Genomic DNA, 18,788 nt, shown 5'->3' with positions numbered 1-18,788 from the left:
GTCCACACCTCCTTGCCCTTATGCACCCGCTTATAGGAGTGGATTGACTGCTATCATGAGGTTCCTGACCTAGCATTTGTGGCCACTTGCGACTATCTCGAATTGATTGTTATGATCCTTCGAGACTGTCCAGAATCAGGGGAGGAACAATGGCAGCGCGTCCACAACAAAATAGTTTTTGATGTAAATAAGGGACCATATGAGTTAGAAATTTGAAGACATGCACGAATCATTTCAGATGTACTATAGGGTTAAATATTGGATGGCTATCATATGGCAATTTTTGAAGACATGCACGATACAAATTTTTGGCGGCCATACTACTCATTTTGCAATAAGGAGTACCAGAGTTATTAAGCCGACACAATCTCATTAATTGGGTCCAAAAAGAACATCTATTACGCAACAGCTAAATGAGCTTCCGAGGATAGAATCTACTTCAGGACGGGGGGCATGTTAACCATGTTTTCCTTAACTTCTACTCTGATAATAAAACTCCAACATCAAGTATAGGATATTAGAGAAGCCATATTCTTGTTCCCTATACTAGGAGTAGCAATAGATAGGCCTCGCCAATTTGGCAATATACTGAAGAGGAGGAGGAGTTCTAAAGGACTTATTGTGTTAGGGTTAGGGTTGAACCCTAAAAAGCCTATGCATAAAGGCTAGTTTTTGTCCTTTGGTCTTCATTCTCACTTTTGACAATGGAGAACTCAAGCTTTCTTCACTCTTATCTACTTTGTTTACATTTTGTACTTGGTGATTGTTGCATCCATGTTCTTTACTTCCCTTCGTGCATGACGTGAATCGATTTCCCCTTCACCACGCTTACACTTCTATTCTTCTGTTCTCCTCCCGCTCGATATGTATGCATGAAGAGTGAGACCGGTAGCAAGGCTGACACCCTTGCCAATTGTTTCTTCTCCAAGAGGGTTAGAAGAGAGCTAAGCATCCTCTTCAGCTCATTGCCACTTCCCAACTATAGTTGAGCAAAAGGCTTAACATCCTATTACACTTGATACTCGAGATCGATCCTTCTAGAGCTCTTCCCGCTCTAGATGTAGACTTCATTAAGCTCTCTTGGTGCCACTCCCTCAAGTGGCATCTCTCTTTAATAACTATCATCTTCTTTCACTCTCAACCTTTGATGTCTCTTTGCTTGAGCTCTTTTGGGTGCTCTTTAGGAGTCTATCAGCTTTGATACCATTGATAGTGCAAGAGCATGCAATAGAAGCTCTTACATAAGGTACACATGTGGGCATCCAAGAGTACTCTCTTCTATTGTATTACTTCATGCTCAACATTTAGCGATACACTCCCTTACATCAAGATAGCCCCTTTGACCATTCAACATGCCAAGCCACTCTCATCTTTAACTTAGAAGCCTTTAGTATAGTTATCATGTTGAGTGTTACGATCACATCTTGTACCTTTTGATCAAGCTAGCAATCTGCATCCCCCTCTTCTCTACAAATGCATCCAATTATAAGTTGGTTCTATGAGTGGGGCTTGCCAGTAATTGTCCTAGTCCTTAGCCTTGTTCCTTTCACTACATTTTGGGAAGTAGTTGACTGAAGTAAACAATTGGGTAGTATGAGACTCATTCCTAGTCTTGAAGATCCACTCTCATGACTTGCTCATCCTTCCACTAATAAATGTTTTTGGAGTGCCACAATCCAAAAATTCCAGTATGATTTCCTAGAACTGGGTTGGTTATGGAAATCCATCATAACAACCATACATGATATGTGAAGCCAAAGGTTTTATTCTTCATGTTCTTGAGCACTCCAACTTGTTGAGTTGTTGCTCCATCAGCCAATTTGACCATCAAGGAAGTATTCTCTATTTTGGGTCGCTTCTCCATTTCTCCCACCACTATTTTGTAATAATGCTAACACATGCTTCTCCCTTTAAGATTTCTAGAAATTTTTGCTCACCATAGGAAATGGGTAGCACTATGTTCATGTCATCACTTTTAAAATGCCAGCCTAACTTGTCAATATTCTGCCTTCGAGGGATGTTGAGATTTGGGGGAAGATTTAACTACTTTAGGTTCTGAAGGCTCTTTGTGCCATTATGTGACCACGTCCAGTGTGTGAGATTCCTTGAACATGTAGAATTCTGAAAAGTAATGTCATCAAATGTCTTACTATTTTGTTCAAATCATTCAACATGAGAGATTTTGTCTCCTTCACCAAAGAATTTGGTGATCAATTTGAAAATCATAATCGATTTGATTCTTAAAAGTTTGGTTCCCATCCTATATAGGCTAGAAATGTGGTCGTTCTTCCTAGTGCTTGCATTATGAGTTAGAAAAATTTTGAGTCTTTTCTACATGAATTGATGACTTAGAGGATTTTTAAATTCCCTACTACCAGAAGTTATGTTTATTTGTCATTTTTGGAAAGGAGTTTTATGTTGTTGGGGGAGGTAATGGTTAAGGAGCTAGTAAGTGGGCCACTTTGAGAATTTTTATTTTCCATGCCACTAAAATTACACATGTTATTGCAATATTTCCAAATAAAACTATTCATTTTATTATTATTTCAATAATATTATGATATAAAAAAACATTTGTATTATATATTGAGGGTGATCACCAATAAAAGTATTTAAAAAAAGTACATGTAAACATGGAATGGTAGGACGTGACGCTTGGATCGAGTCTTGCAGAAATGGTGAAGGCAAAAAGGACTCTGTGGGGTTGCCATCTTCGTAAGTCATGCGTACCACCTTATCTTTCTTTCACCCAATCATGGTCTCCCAATACTTGATGATAGGCTACATCCATCATGCATAAGTTGATTTGTCTCCTTTATTTTCCACAAAACTAATTTGCCAACTCACAAAGGTATTTAAGCCTTGCATAACTTGCATATTATCCTTAATGTATTCATAAACATGCACAACCTTAGGAACCCCTTGAGGAATCATAGATGTCCCCTCATCATCACACTTTCATAGTTCAATTCGAGTTATAGGTGACCACTCACATGACTTGGGTTGTATCTTATATTGAATTAGGGGAATCTCTTCATTCATGTGACACCTAGATTGCAATGGCTTGGAACAACTTACTAATATGTCTGCCCCTGAATATAACTAGCCTTGCACATAATCTTTAAAATCTTGCACTTCTAACTTAAGAAAATGCGTTGGATCCCTCTAGTGCACTCATTGAAGCCTCTCATCAAGTGAGGGAATGTGAAAGTTTGATTTGTTTTAAGCTTCTTTAAAAAATGAATATACAGTGCATCAATACACTCATGTGTATGTCCCAACAACAAATATAAATAGGCAAAGACAAACCAATTTTTATTCTTAGATCCACGATTATCCAATTGAAGCAACAATGTATTAGGAAACCTCTTGAATGTGTCAACTATTGGAATGATAGTTGGACTAATCTCAGTTTGTGACATCCTTCGTTTGTCTGCCCTAACTTGTTTCAAAATTTGCATCAATTTCTACCATTGTAATCTAAGCTTCAGTGTCCTTATTTGTTTGTGTGGCCTCATTTTACACATCTTTCGCATGACTATCTATCGTCTTTTGCACTTTTTTTATTCATATGAAGATTTAATGCCTCTCTAGTCATCAAGAACTTCAAAATATGGTGTGACACCCATGGGGTCTCACCATGGCCTATTAAATCACCATGCATGTGACATCATGTTCTCTCCAAGTTTGTAAGACTTTTGGATAGTGAACCAATTGTGAAATTGGGATCACTATGCCATAATTCCATTGCAAAATGTTAATAAAAAATTTGCTCATCACAATGTGTGAGCATCTTTGTCAAAGATATTGGAAGGGACACCACTTGGCTAAGTGATTTGAGAATTAGAGTCACTTGTGATATGCATGTCCATATCACATCTTCTTTTGATCGATTTTTCCATGAGTGATGTATATATATTTTGTCGGGTAGAGTTTTAAGTACATCCTCCAACATACTAAACATTTCATGAAGGTGTTTGTTGCAACATATTTGGTTCTAATGGCATTTGTTTTGTGACATGGAACCTAATTAACATATGATTGACCACTGCTGAATTATGGATTGTCAATTAAGCTTCTAAGCCTACATCCAAGAAGTCCCAATTAACTTATTTTTAGTAATTTTGATCAAAGGGGCTTCCCCAAAAGATTCAAACTCAACCTTCCCCTCCACCCATGTCAGTCTTACCACTATGCTACAAACCAATGATATATAACACTTCCTTATAATACCACTATATACTACTTTCCTTACACGCCCACCCCTTTCACATGTCCTCTCCTCATAAATGCTCCTCGCTCCCAAATTTCACCCATCATGCATCCCCCCCGCCCCTCTTGACATGTCCTCTCCTCATAAATGCCCCCCTCCTCCCCCCCTTAAAATTAAATCAACCCAATTGCCTTGCGTTAATCGTGCCCTACCTATCTCCTGTTAATGAGCACTAATAGGGATTTTCATTAACTAGGGCCCCCTATTTCGCTCTTCTCTACGTGAATATCTTTTCACCTCCATCCGGTTCTTTGTTGACTCTAGTTTCAACTTTATAGATGTACGTACTACATTTTGAGAATGTGCTAGTTTTCAAGAGAGTAATGTTTTGAATGTTCTATTCTACACTCGAGAAAAAGTTGGTTGTGAAATCACTTTATATTCATGTGAACTAAGAGATGAATTGCCGAACTTATTCTATTTCATGAGTTCTATGAAGAGAAGTTCTAGACTTGTGAGGAAAATTTTTAGCATTTTGATCTCTCGGATGATGGTCTTAGCCATCTCCACATGTGTCGTGCCATTTTGAACGAGTGCAATGTTCCCATGTGTCACAATCCTTAGGGTGCAAGGAAAAAACGTGCGGAACTTCTATAAATTTATAGATGCAGCACTCTTAACTGCCATACAACCGCTTTATTAGTGAGGGAGTAAGTGTGACTGAGGGTGAAAGTGGCGAGAAGGAGAGGGAGACATGTGCACTGGCGAGAAGGAGAATGATTGGTTAATTGCCCATTAGCATACCTTGATCAAGAGTAAAAGAGATTTTCGGAGACCCACTAACTTGCATTTTAATGGAGAGATTTTATGAAAAGGTGTCTGGTTTCTCTAGTACTCTTATGACTACGTGCTATGCTGACGTGCGCAAGTGGACGTAAAACACTGGTCTTCTTAGGACGGAGCTTTCTTTCAAAAGCGTAGTTTCTCAAATCACGTATGCAAGGTCTGCTCTCCTTTCTCTCCAAGGTGACAAGCTAGGGTTTCACTCTTCAGCTGGCGCTTAGATTTGTGCTTAACGATGCGACTTGCTATGGCCAATGATGAACCCGTCTCCTGAGAAAAGACCAGGGCAGCAGCAGATTTAGCTTGACTCCAATCGCCATGCCCCGACCTGCTTCAGCCATTGTTGGTGACTCCTTGCATCTTACAGGTACACACCTCCCCCCTCCTTCACAGAACAATTGGATTGTCGCAGATGCAATGTGGTTGATGATGATGGCGTGAAAAACGTGCAATTATGGTGAGAGATGATGGTGCCCTGATCCGCTTATAGTGTCGTGGACATGGGATGATGTAGCTCTTTTTGCCGATCCTTTCTTCTACATGTTAAAGTGGCGCGGAAGGGTTGGGCTGACATGTATATGCTATTTAGGGCACCATTACAGCCGAGTGGTAGGCATGCATGGGATTCGTTACAGCGGGAATCTGCGGGATATTCTCTTGAGGCTTCACGTGGTTTTTATGGGCATTAGTAAATAGTCGACTAGGAGCTAACCTTTTTGCTGAGCTGACATTTATTGGATTGCCAAGCAGACTGAAAGTTAGGCCCCGGGGTTGATGTGGCCTGTATAAGTAGGGTTGTGCACACTTTGCATTCCATTTGCCGTGTTCTCTGCTGCAATCAAGAGCACTGGGCGTTATAGGAAGCAACACACAGCAGTCTCCATGTTGGGCACGTGAGTGGATTCTACCCTAGTTCTGACGGTCAGCAGGGCTGGCTACCCATCTTGTATGAAATGTACTTTCATACGCTATACATGCTTGGGCTCTTCAATGTGCAAATTATTTTTTATTCTGTGTTGTAAAGCAGTCTTATTAAGGTAAGTGTGAAGCAGTTTTTCTATAATACTGTTTGTACCAGGATTCCGCCCAAATGTGTTAGCATTGCTCTTTGTGGTAGTTGGGATCAAAGCCATACCTGTTCTAATGCACAAGGTTGCAGTCCGACATAGGAGCGCAGGAAGCAAGAGTGACATTTTTTTTTCACATTTTTGGATATTTTTCCCCTACCCCCGACTAATATTATCAGCCTGATATTATTAGCCAAGCGAAGCAACATGCTATTTTAGCTCTAAAAGTGGCCCAAAGCAGGCCAAAACCAGGCTCTAACGGGCCCAACAAGGCGCACATTAGAATTAGTTCGGCCCTAAAACAGCCCAAGGGCCCTCAAGGGGCCCGACTGGCTGTGCCCCCAGGCCTGGACCATGGGGAACTTTTACCTGGCCAACTGCGGCAAGTATGGCTCTATGGCTTACTCACCTTCAGTGATTGTCTGCAGCCTTGGTCCCGGGCCTGTCTACAACCCTGTTTGTGCAATCATCTTTAACCCTGATCAGGCATTCTCTTTCGCTGTAAGTGGTTTGGAGTTTGCGCCCTTAGCAGCCCCCTCAGCGTACACGCTCTCTTGTACCCTTTAGCAGCACACTGCTGCCTGGGATCTGCAGCCTCTTCATCGTCATCTCTCTGCCTTAAATGCCTTGGATTTTGTGTCTTTTGCTGCCTTCCCTTCCAGCCCATGTTCTCGAGACCCTGTTTGCTTCCTTCTCTTGCGTTTTTACCCACTGCATTACAGCAGCTATTCAAATAAACTTCTGATCCAGCCTAAGCAGCCCGTGTTCTTCACCGGCTGTTTCCTTGGAGGCTTCATTCATGCCTCTTATATTCCGTTGTGCAATAAGTCTTGCCCGCACATAGTACCAAAGCATCATGAACATTAGCTTTCAAAGGATGCAAAAAGCTCATAACATGGGTTGTTCCTTTGACATTCCCGAGGAGGATGAGATTTTTAATGGGGAGTCTGCTTGCAAAAGAATATGAGATTTCTGATGTGGTGTCTTCATTCTGAGAGCTATTGCTGGAGTCTTCCCAACCAGTTACCGCCGATCCTCCTCCTTCCCGCTTCCATACATCTCCTTTCGTAGATCTTACAGGAGCAACCCAATACCAAGCCGTTAGAGCATTCACATATTCAACCCTTCTTGGAGGGCGTTGTTGCAGCCGCTGGCTCACCAACTAGATTGTAGGAGGACCTATATGATTTTGGAAGCTCGGTGGTCAAATCGCTATCTACTGAGTCGACACTTGTGACACTTGTTAAAGGTACGTATGCACCTTGGCATGTGTATTGTTCTACCCAATTTGGTGTCCTCTACGTCTGATGTGCAAGACTATCATGAGGTTACCCATAATCTTTGGAAGACCGTGAGCCTAACTTGAGGGTCTTTGAATAGCATGTCTCAGTAGTCTATTGGTAGGTGAGGAGGTAACTTTGCTTTCTTTTCTGGTTCATTTGGAAATCATGCACAATCTCAAGCAAAAAACCCTCCCTCCACTTCTGTCACCTTGAACGGTGCGTTAGGTCTTGGGTCTGGTTCTCAAATCCTCATTGGTTCCTCTCTTATCAAGGAACACCTGCAGCGGCTACTGCATTTGCGAAGTTATCCTGCATAACCCACCCAAAGTGGGCTCCCAAGTCCCACGGAGCTCTGTTGCCAAACCAGGGAACTGGAGGTGTGTGGAAACGAGTGTCGAAATCTGAGGCACAGAAGCCCCTATACCATGGGACGAGGGTGATGATTTTCCTGTCTACTACAAGTGGTGAACAAGACACCATATCGCTCGTAGCCCTCATAGAGGAGACCCTGAGCCAAAAAATACCCTGTCCATGGGGGCCACCTCCTTGGTATGACTGTCCTTGAGGAATAGACTGGTTTGGAGCCAATCTTTGATGTCTGCTTGTGAAGGAGAGTAACCTATGACCCGCCCATACACCAAGGTTCCGATGAAGTATGTGGCAGCTCTCTTCACCAGAGTGACCTGTTGCTCTGTCAAGGTGACGTGATAGGCTGAAGGAAGGGGGGGGTCACGAGGGGCCACTAGTTTCGGGCACGATGCTGCCATATCGCGAGGACAACCTGAGAGTCTGCTAGAAGAAGAAGGGGTAGAAACTAAACTTGGAGGGGTTGAAAGAAAGTTGGTTTACCCAGGGATGGCGAGGACGAAAGGGAGGAAAATGGATTGAAAGGGGAGCTGTAGGATAGGAGGAAGCGCCAAGAAACTAGCTTGAAGGCCACTACAATGCCGCCAACCTAAACGCTCGGCCAACCAAGGCAGGGGCCAGAAAGCACATGTGAGCCCTGACCAAGGGAATGACGAAAACCTGCGCGTGAGGAGCCGGTACTACAGCACGTCTTTGCCCACCAAAAGAAACACAAAGGAGCCACCAACAAGCGGCCAACAGGCCAAGAATCAATAGAAACGGTACCCTCTACTCAGCAGTAGCTTCGAATGGCCAGTGGCACTTGTAGGAGGCATTTCCTCCATTACCTGATCACAGTAATGCTAGAAAGCCCTGCCCCCCCCTTCAAGCTTTCGCTACACTTGCTAGAGGGAAGGCAAAGGGGAGGGGTCGGACCTTCCTATAGTGTTGGAGGGAGGAGGGGTCAGACCTGCCTTTCCAGTGTTGATAATTACGTCAGAAGAGCTCCCAAACTTTTCATGGGTCTTGGTGGAGATGCATGGCAGATTGGCGATCAGCTCCTCATGAGCAGAACGACGTCAAAGCGTGAGGAGGGAAGCGCGAAATGCTAGATAGGGGGGCGCGAAGAGCGATTGAGAGTAGCGTGAGGTAGAAGGCAAGGGGGCTGGGGGGTAGCGGGAGATCTCAGCTACGGCTAGTCTGAAGAACCATTGTTTGTTCCTCTAGCCACAAACAAACAAAGTCATTTTGGTGGAGGATCGGTATTTGATGCCATGATCAATCCGCAAACATCCAAGCAGAATGCACCAGCCAGTCGGTTGGCAGGGTTTCAACCAGGAGCATAGACTGCAAATCAGAATCTTATGTATGCTATGACTGGAAGGAATCATGGTATGTAGGGAGAACGGGAGTTAATGTATCTTAACGTGTTTTTCCTAGATCCGGAGATGATTTGCCACGTGTTGGTGGTAATGGTTTGGGCACTGGGGGTAATTGACCTCCTAGACCTATTCCTTTCTCGCATAATCCCGAGTATGACAATGTGGAACCTTGTTGGACTCGGCATCTCCCGAGTCCCCATCTGTGAGGGAGAATGGTGTGCTGAGGCAGAACCAGGTCTGGCAGAACAGGAGGATGATTATTGACTGCTTAGTGTCGGGCCAAGATGTGTCGTTGAGGGGGGGTGTTGGATTAGGCATCTCCCCATCTGTGAGGTGTGCATCGAGGCAGGAGAGATCAGATCGGGGTGCAGAAAGTGTATCAGATCAGGTTACATATCTGCAAGACAGTTGGATATTGGGCAGCCATTACGTGGCCAGCAGTTAGGTCGACATGCCAGGAGGAGATCTGCAGATCAGAGGTCAGATCCAGGAGCCAGAGGCAGCAAGAATTGTCAGGTCGGCAGCAAGAGACAATAGCAGCCAGGATTCAGGCAGAAGCAGGTCGACTGTGTGTAGACAGGAGGGTCGGCCAGATTTGAGCCATGGAGCAGGCAATTGGCAGGCTGGACAGGCAGGAAACAGTTGGCAGAGACTTGGCAAAGTTAGGCGATCTGTTTGGAGTTAGTTGGGGAGCCAACTGGGGCAAGAAACTGGATAGAGTCTGGCCGACCACCTACTGGGCAGATTGGGCCCTATTTAATGGGGCCTTGGTCAGTGTTCATTGGGTGCATTCATCTTGCATCATTGCTGCAGGTGACCTTGGAGAGGGTGAGGTTGGCATTGGAGGTCTTTTGTTTGGTGGTGGGTGCGAAAGTCAATTGGCACAAGTCAATTGGTTTCCTTGCAGATCGAGGGGCCAGCTCTCAATGGGGGATCTTCTTTGATTTCAGGTGGATCTCCGGAGGCTAGACTACACGCTACCTTGGGTTCCAAGTGGGCTTGGACGTTACCCCAGCCTAGCAGTTTCTACTTGTGCTTGATCCATTCGACGGAAGCTTGCATTTTGGAGCACTGCGCGGCTCTCACTGATAGGTCGGGCCCTTATGGTCAACCAGGTTTTACTTGCCACAGCATGGTATGCAGCCTCGTGTTGGTGCTTCTCTTGGTCTTGCGTGGCATAGCTCAGGAGGTTGATTGGGAATTTTCTTTCGTCAGGATTTGACGGCACCAAAGATACCAAAGCCAGGGTAGCCTGGCAGATAGTCATCCTTCTGCAGTCAAAGGGGGGGCCTGGGCATCATTGATTCGGAGCTCCAGACTCTGGCCTTGTTGGGCAAGCTCGATATCCATGGTTTGACCTCGAGGGGCAGACGTGGAAACTCTTGCTTCAGCAGGGGATTAGCACTTGTGTCCCGAGGAGAGGTGGTGAGTGGTTGCCCTCGGTTTGGTGGATCTTCACAGCTGTCCCGCTCACTCAGCCACACTCGCCCTTTCTTCGTAGTCTTCTTGCTGTCTGCAGACGGCTACGACTCAGCCTCACTCAGACCCCCCCCAATAGTCAGGAGAAGATCGATCGTCGGCCACTCATATGGAATGGCCAGGTGGTGGATAGCACATGGCAGCAGCTAGGAGAGTGATACGCACATCGATTGGGACGGCTGGGTGCGGGGACTTGCGAGATCCCTGCATGTTTGGAGAGATACCTTCAGGCACTTGGAGGCGACAGCGCTAGCGAGCAGCAGCAGGTGGGGTACGAGGTGCACAGATGAGGCAGACAGAGATTGACAAGGCGATCCCTGTAGAGTGGATGATGCCGTTAGTGATGATGGAGCGCTTACCGGGAGGTGAACGGTGGCTAGGACAATTCACCTTGCGTGGCATCCCACTAGTGGTGGCAGGGTGGTTGGCAGACTCCAAAGTCCACTTCTTCGCAGTTGCTGAGGACAGCCGGCTTTGGAGGGATGGGGTGGTGATAGACCCCCTTCTCGCCTAGTAGAGGATTCGGGTGGTTGGCCTTCAAGGGAAGGCCTTGATCAAGCAAACACAGGTGCAGTAGTGGCGGCTATGGTTATGGGAGGGCCAGGCCCTAGCAGAGGTAGACTGGGATCCGGGAGAGTGGCAGTGGCCACCAATGGATCCATCTCAGGGGCCGGCCCCTTTCTTCTCCTACAGCGCGAGACTTGGCGAGCAGATTCTTGGGAGGATGCAGAGTAGACTCCCCACTAAGCGGCCGAGGTTGGTATGCCCAGGGGATCTCCAGGGTGTTTTCAGGGTGTTTTTGCAGGCGTTCTAGAAGACCCTTTGGGCAAGCTGGCGTTCGCGGCGGATTTCCTACTTTCTCCAGCTGATTGCCCACAGAGGGCTTCTAGTTGGGAGCTGGCTGCGGTAGATAGGGCAAGAGGGGCTGTGTCAAGTATGTCAGGAAACAGAGGAGACATCGAAGCACTGCCTCTAGGGTTGTACACGCGCCCAGGACGTGTGGAGGTGTGCTCTTGGGATTTTGGCTCGTGCGGTACCACGAGCTAGGTCTGATCACTTGGGGTGCCTTTTGCTGGTGCAATACGGCAGCAGGTCACTACCAGATCTTCGAGGTAGGGCACCAGGACCCGGTATACTTCATCACATAGGGGACTTGGGGACCTATTGAGGGTATTCCGCAGCATATGATGGACATGGATGCAGGCTCGCAAGAGCGGGTCCCCAGCTTGGGAGATCATCGGCAGCATAGTGGGTTGGCTCATTTGGACGTCACGCTGCACGCAGGTCCTCGGAGGCACCACACCCTCAATTGCATAGACCATGGCTGACATCTAGAGTGAGATTATCCACACGCTCAGGGGTCAGTGGGATCAAATTCAGGGTGACTCCCGTGCCGGCCGAGAGAAGAGGAGGAGGTTTCTCCGCGACCTGGATCGACATGATCTCTTCTTCCAGCATGCTTTGCAGGGCCTTAAGTGGCGTTACCCCCCCCCCCCCCCCCCCCCCCCTTGTGGCTATTTGCCCACACCTAGTTGATTCCGCCCTGAGAGGCTTGTATATTTATTTTTGACATTGTGCAGGGCTGCGTCCGTTTTGTGATTGCAGCCCCCACCGGCTGGAAGGCTGGCCTCTTGTAATCATGTTCTCAAAGTAATATAATCAGCACTACTTTTCACAAAAAAAGATAGGAGCAGCAGCAACAGCAGTTCTCTTCAGGCCTACTCAGGGAGGAAGAATTGGGGCTGTAGCAAATTGAGCTTGCCTGTAGCACATAGTTGGGCTGTACTTTGGACAGCAAACTGTACCAGGTCATCTACACCTTTGGGCAGTGAGTTTACTGCAGCTCTTTAGGAGTAACACAAACTCAGAGATCTAGAGGTGCCAAGCTGATAGTAGAAGAACTTTTGTATTGTATTTGGCTTGGTTTATGACCAGGCAGAACTATAGCTAGTTGCTTCTATATCTTCTCCTGTGCACAGTCTATTTGCTAGTTTGCTTTATGGCTGTTTGAAGTAAAGAAAGTTTTGAATTCCCTGTCAGCACTGCTGTGTGATTAGTCCAGAATTTCCACCACATGTAATTCCGCTGTGTGAGCAACCTGTGGGGCTAGGTCAGCTTTTCTAACATGGTATCAGAGCCCGTTTGGTGATCCGGGGAGTTTGGATGGAAGATCACTAGCAAGGAAGCTTGAAGGTAGGAAGACCTCGGTGAGGAGATCCTGATTCAAAGGCTTTGGAGATTCTTGCTTCCACGTCTGGAGGATTGTACCCTTGCGGCAGGGAGGGAGAGGTTCAGGCAAGTATATTGCTTGTGGATATTTTATTACTCAGTTCATTGCCATGGCGGGGAAGTTGGACGAAACCAATTACCTGCTTTGGAAGATGAAAGTGAAGAGCCACTTGGTGCTGAGAGAGTCATCGGAGATAGCCACATGGGTGGAGTTGGTGCAGTGACAACACCGGCGACACCGACTGCTCCAGTAGTGATGACACCTCCAGATCTGATACTTATGAGACCATGGCACATTCGAGATGCGGAGGCCTTGGCTATCATAGTGGGTATGACGACAGACAAGGTTTTACGACATATACATATGGCTGACACTTCTTTCGAGGCATGGACTATTTTACAGGATACGTATGAGTTGAGCAATGAGGCGAGGATATTTGGAGACTGAGCTCTTTGGCATGGGCATGGATGAGGGATCTTCGGTGCAAGAGCACATAACGAAGATGAAGATTCTACGGAATCAACTGGCTACGCTAGGCCAGACCTCGAGCTTGACCAGGATGGTGAGGCTATTGTTGGAGAGCTCCCTCAGAGCTATGGTACTATAACTGCAGGACATAGAGTGGCACCGATTACTTTTGAGGAGTTAGTGCCTTTGTTGTTGCAGCAGGAAGCTCAGAAAAAGAGGCTGGAAGGTACCGACGATAAAGCCCTAACAACTTAGGACAAGAGCAAAGGTAAGGGTAAGGGTAGGCCTGGCAAAGGCAAGCCCAAATAGGAAAAGAAGACTGATGAAGGAGTGGACTTTTCAGAAGAAGACAACAAGAAGAAAAGGAAACATGAGGGAAAGTGCCTCTTTGCGACCAACCAGGACATCATGTGAAAAGTGCAGAAAGAAAAAGGCTGATCAGAAAGGGAAGGGGGCCAGCTTAGGGTCAGAAGATCAGAAGAAAGAAGATCCTTATGTCTCAGAGGAGCTCTTCTTGGTGACCTCTTTGACTGTTGCTGAGGTGTGCTTTGTGGATCCAGAGGTTATAGTGAGGATGGCTGACATAGAGAGATGGTTAGTTGGGGAGATCCATATCTCAAACAGTGTTGAGTGGTCATTGGAGTGCTCAGCTGAGGACACTGACAAAGATGGGGCTTGATTGACAGGATCTGTTAGAAATGAAGAGGGAATGAATCACTCAATCCTCCACCCAAGATCTCTCCAACTCTTACACACTCAACTTAGATAGATGATCATAGATGCAAGTAAAAACACACTCAGATATAACAGCAAATATAGACGGATAGAGAAAGTATATTCATCCACCGGATGGTGGGCAGAAAATGGCTCCAAGGGAGCAATACAAATCTCAGCAGGGTGCTGGAGAAAACTGATGAACTCTCTCTCAAAAACTATCCCAGATCTGAGTGCTAAGCCTTGAAGAAGGGCTTTCTGTACTGCACTGGATGCTGGGCTGAATGTAGGAGTGGGCCTTTTATAGGCTCTGCCCAGGCCCCTTCAGATGACCGACCAGCAGGGTCGGTTACCCTGTCTGGTGGCCGACCATAGGGCCCTATAAACCGACCAGGGTTGGCCCTGGTCGGTTGACACGTCCCAGCACTCCTGAAACCCCTGATCTGCAAAACAACCACACACCACGTCAGATCTGAGCAGGCTGCTCACCACCGAACCATGACATCTGCGGGATGTGATCCCGAATCAGGAGATGTCCCCTCCGAGCCACGAGCTGAGCTACTGGCACGAACTCCCAAACAGATCCAAACCAGCCTGGCGTCCCATACCACCAGGTGGCGCTGTGAAGCCCTGGATTTGCCACTGGGCCTTGGGCTACGCTAAGATGCAGGCGCGCGTCCGCGACTCAATCCAGGAACAGACCTGGCACCTGGGAACAAGACTTGCTCCCAACTGCACACTGAGAACTGAACCCCCTGGGCCCCTTTTATAGACTCGGGCCCCGAGCGCCAAAAATAGCGAAGACCTATAAATAGGTCGTACCCTTGCCACTCAACCCGAGAATCAAGCCTGCCTAGCTCTAAGCCTACCCAGGCTAACCTGAGCTAGTCCTGTGTACCTAGTACACGTCAGATACCAATCCGTGCACATGACATACTCCCCCTCCTCTAAGAACTCATTCCTGAGTTCGCTAAAAAATCTGGAAATGTTTTTTGGAGGTTTTGTAATGTCTCCCATGTTGCATCCTCCTCAACACGATCCTTCCACTTGATCTTGTATTCCGTGATAGTACGATTACGAATCTGTCTTTCACGAAATTCAAGAATACACTCAGGTTCGTGAGGAATAAAAGTCAAATCTGTAACTTCTATAATCTCATGAGGAGAAACAAGTTGATCATCTGCACCCAAGACTTCTTTCAGTCTACTGACATGAAAGATTGGATGTACTTTAACATCAGGAGGCAATTCTAGTCGATATGCAACTGGTCCAATTCTTTTAATGACCTTGAATGGGCCACAGTATCTGGGGGATAATTTCGGAACCAAACCAGTACTTAGGCTCTTGGATTCTTTAGGAATTCGCAAATATACCATTGTTCCTTCAGAGAACTCTCTGGGTGAACGATGTCTATTAGCATAAAATCTGTCCCGATCTTGGGCACTTCTAATAGACTCCTTGGCAAACTGCAACATTTCCTGCATGTCTTGCAAGAAGTTCTTAGCAGCATCATTCTGAATCCCTTTTAATCCAACCATAACTAGTGACTTAGGTTGAACCCCGTAAAGGACTGTAACCAGTACTAGAATGCTTTGCACTGTTGTAAGCAAATTCTATCATAGGTAGATAATCTTCCCATGAAGACTGTCTCTTAGATACATATGCCCGAAGCATGTCTTCAACCAACTGGTTGACCTTCTCTGTACTGCCATCGGATTGTGCATGATCCGAGGAACTCATACTTAGAGTAGTTTCCAACTTCTCAAATACAAGTGTCCAAAAGTTACTTGTAAACTTTGAGTTCCCGTCACTGACTATGTCAGATGGCAAACCATACAGGTTAAACAAGTGGTCCACAAACTCGTGAGCCAGCTGAACAGCTGATATAGTTGTTCTAGTAGGTAAGAATCTAGCCATTTTTGTCAAACGGTCGACTATGACCCAAATGGAGTCATGACCCTTGCGCGTTCGTGGCAAACCAGTAATAAAATCCATGGAAAGACTTTTCCATTTATTACCTGGAATCTGTAATGGCTGTAATAAACCCGCGCTTCTAAGGCGTTCGGCCTTAGTAACCTGACAAACCCGGCAACCTACTACATAGTTCTCTATAAATGCACGCATCTTAGGCCAATAAAAGGTATGCTTCACAAGAGACAGAGTCCTATGTATACCCGGATGTCCAGCACTAGGAGCATCATGACACTCCTAGAGAATCTTGGATTTAAGGTCCAGAACATCAGGCACACAAATCTTTTCATTCCGGAACAGCAAGCCGTTCCTAATCATCCACTGACCTCCCACCGCCTGTATCCTAGGTGGCACAATCCCTGAGTCCTGGTCAACCATGGAGCTCCCATCCTGGACTCTCTGCCAATAAGAACTGAAATGACTATCAGTTGCGTATAGCCCTCTTAAGGATTGAAATAGGTCTGAGGATATTTCCGTAAATGACAAAGCATTTACAAACTTAACTCCACTTAAGGCATCTGCCACACTATTCAGGGAACCCTTACGATAACGTATTTCGAAATTAAAATCCTCCATTAATTCTGTCCATCTAGCTTTCCGTCCCCTCAATTTAGATCCATCACACACGTACTTAATTGACTGATGATCAGTCAATACAAGGAACTTCGAACCATACAAGTAGTGTCTCCAAACCTTAAGAGCATACACTATAGCATAAAGTTCCTTCTCGAGTGTGGGCCAACGATATTGAGTGTCGTCTAGCTTCTTACTCTCGAAAGCTACAGGTCTGCCCTCTTGGAATAGAGCTGCCCCAATCGCATAATCACTCGCATCGGCCTCTAAAACATAAGGCCGGGTAGGATCTGGTAATGCAAGAACGGGTGCTTCCTTGATAGAAAGTTTCAAGGTTTCAAAAGCCTTGTTCATTGCATCATTCCAAGGGATCGGCTGAGTAGACCTGCGTCCACGACCTTTCAATATGTTAGTCAGGGGTGCCGTGATATGTGAATAATCACGCACAGACTTTCGAAGAAATATCGTAAATCCTAGGAAAGAACGAAGTTGTTTCACAGTCTGAGGGATAGGCCATTCTAAAACCTTCTGGATACGATCCAGATCAATGCTAATACCTTTAGAAGAAATCTTGTGTCCTAAGTAAATGATCTCCTTCATAAAGAAGTCACATTTACTCATCTTGGCATAAAGCTTATGCTGTCTTAGAACAACTAGAGTAGGCCGACCTGCTGCAGACTGGTCGACCCGACCAGTGTTTATCAGACTGGTCCCTCCTGCCTATATAAGGCCCTGCCAAACAGGCACCTCTTTTACAGGTCATCTGCCAGTCCTAGTTCTCTCTTGCTGCTGCTGTACGACACTTGTACGAACGGCTGTCCCTGCTCTTAGCACACTTTACTGTCATAGCCCTTCTTTTTCCGCAGTAATTCTATGCCACTGCTTTGCCTCTTTCCAGCTGCACAGCCACCCGAAGGTGTCCTATGTGATCCTCAAGCGTTCGACTATATACCAAGATGTCATCTAAGAACACTACAACAAATTTGCCCAGAAAATCCGTGAACAAATCGTTCATCATCTGCTGAAAAGTAGCAGGAGCATTGGTCAAACCAAAAGGTAATACAAGAAACTCGTAATGACCATACCTAGTCCGGAATGCGGTCCTATCTATGTGTTTAGCATAGATACGGATTTGATGATAACCCGTACGCAAATCAATCTTAGTGAAATACTTCGCTCCGGCCAAACGGTCTATCAAATCATCGGAACGAGGGAGAGGGTATCGATTCTTAATTGTCACTTTATTTAATCGTTTATAATCTATACACATTCTCCAGGAAGAATCTTTCTTTTTTCTTAAGAGGACAGGTGCACCCCAAGGTGATTTGCTTGGGCGGATATAGCCCATATTCAGGTAATCCTGAAGCTGTAAAGCTAACTCATCCTCCTCTACCTGACTCATCCTATAAGGTGGTACACTGATAGGTTGAGGCCCTGGAACTAAGTCTATGCGATGATCTACTGCCCGTTCTGGAGGTAAACCTTCCGGCAGTTGAGCTGGGAATACATCCTTAAAACTATCTAACAACATTCTCAATTCACGGTGTTCAAACACACTTAATTCATTCTTGTTAATTACAGAAACAACAAATGAAGAAAGTGGAATCAAAACACACTGATAGACATCATAATGAGAATTGTTTAATATATTCCGAATATGCATCGCAGATACAATAGGCCCGTGAGAAGAGGGAATTTTATCACACTGAATACAAAATTGGGTGTCCTTATCTACAAAAGAAAGCGTATGCTCCGTCCATCCGATCTGAATATTGTGGGTTTTAAACCACTCTATTCCGATCAACAAGTCTACATGCTCCAGATGCATAACATAACATGTAAGAGCTCCCGTGTAGGCCTGAATCCGGATAGGAAGCGCTTCAACCTTGCGATCCCAAAACTGCTTCCCGGTTGGAAGCTGCACCTCGTAGGTGTGGTCGCTAGGTACTGTGGACAGCCCCATCTTCTGCACAAATTTGTAATTAACAAAATTGTGAGAGCTGCCCGGATCAAAGAGAATGTGAACCTGTTGGTCCATAACTTTTCCATAAACTCGGAAAAGATCATGGGAACCAAACAACGAAGTATTGAAAGTACAATTACAAGAGAGTGGGCAGGTAATGACATTTACAGAAATACCTGTCATCGCGACTTGGTTCGCTCCCTTGGCTGCGGTACGTGGACCCGCCTGGAGCTTCGGTCCAAGCACCAACTTTTGGT

General features: G+C 45.8%; 1 protein-coding gene across 1 annotated transcript in view; it reads left to right on the top strand.

Moving 5' to 3' along the window:
• Nucleotides 1-5,084: 5,084 nt before the first annotated feature.
• The window catches only part of LOC147896798 (uncharacterized), a 40,422-nt gene continuing 26,718 nt past the window's right edge, over nucleotides 5,085-18,788 (top strand). The window contains exon 1 of the mRNA XM_087381900.1: nucleotides 5,085-5,423. Coding sequence (XP_087238026.1) covers nucleotides 5,375-5,423 — 49 coding nt within the window. The 5' untranslated portion in view covers nucleotides 5,085-5,374. The remainder of the gene's footprint in view (nucleotides 5,424-18,788) is intronic.

The sequence above is a fragment of the Dipteris shenzhenensis genome, chromosome 11 (assembly GCF_047967505.1).
Source record: "Dipteris shenzhenensis isolate YYH24624 ecotype China chromosome 11, Dip_SZ_1.0, whole genome shotgun sequence".
Classification (NCBI taxonomy): Eukaryota; Viridiplantae; Streptophyta; class Polypodiopsida; order Gleicheniales; family Dipteridaceae; genus Dipteris; species Dipteris shenzhenensis.
Note: the sequence above shows the minus strand (reverse complement) of the source record. Positions and strands in the feature narration are given on the sequence as shown.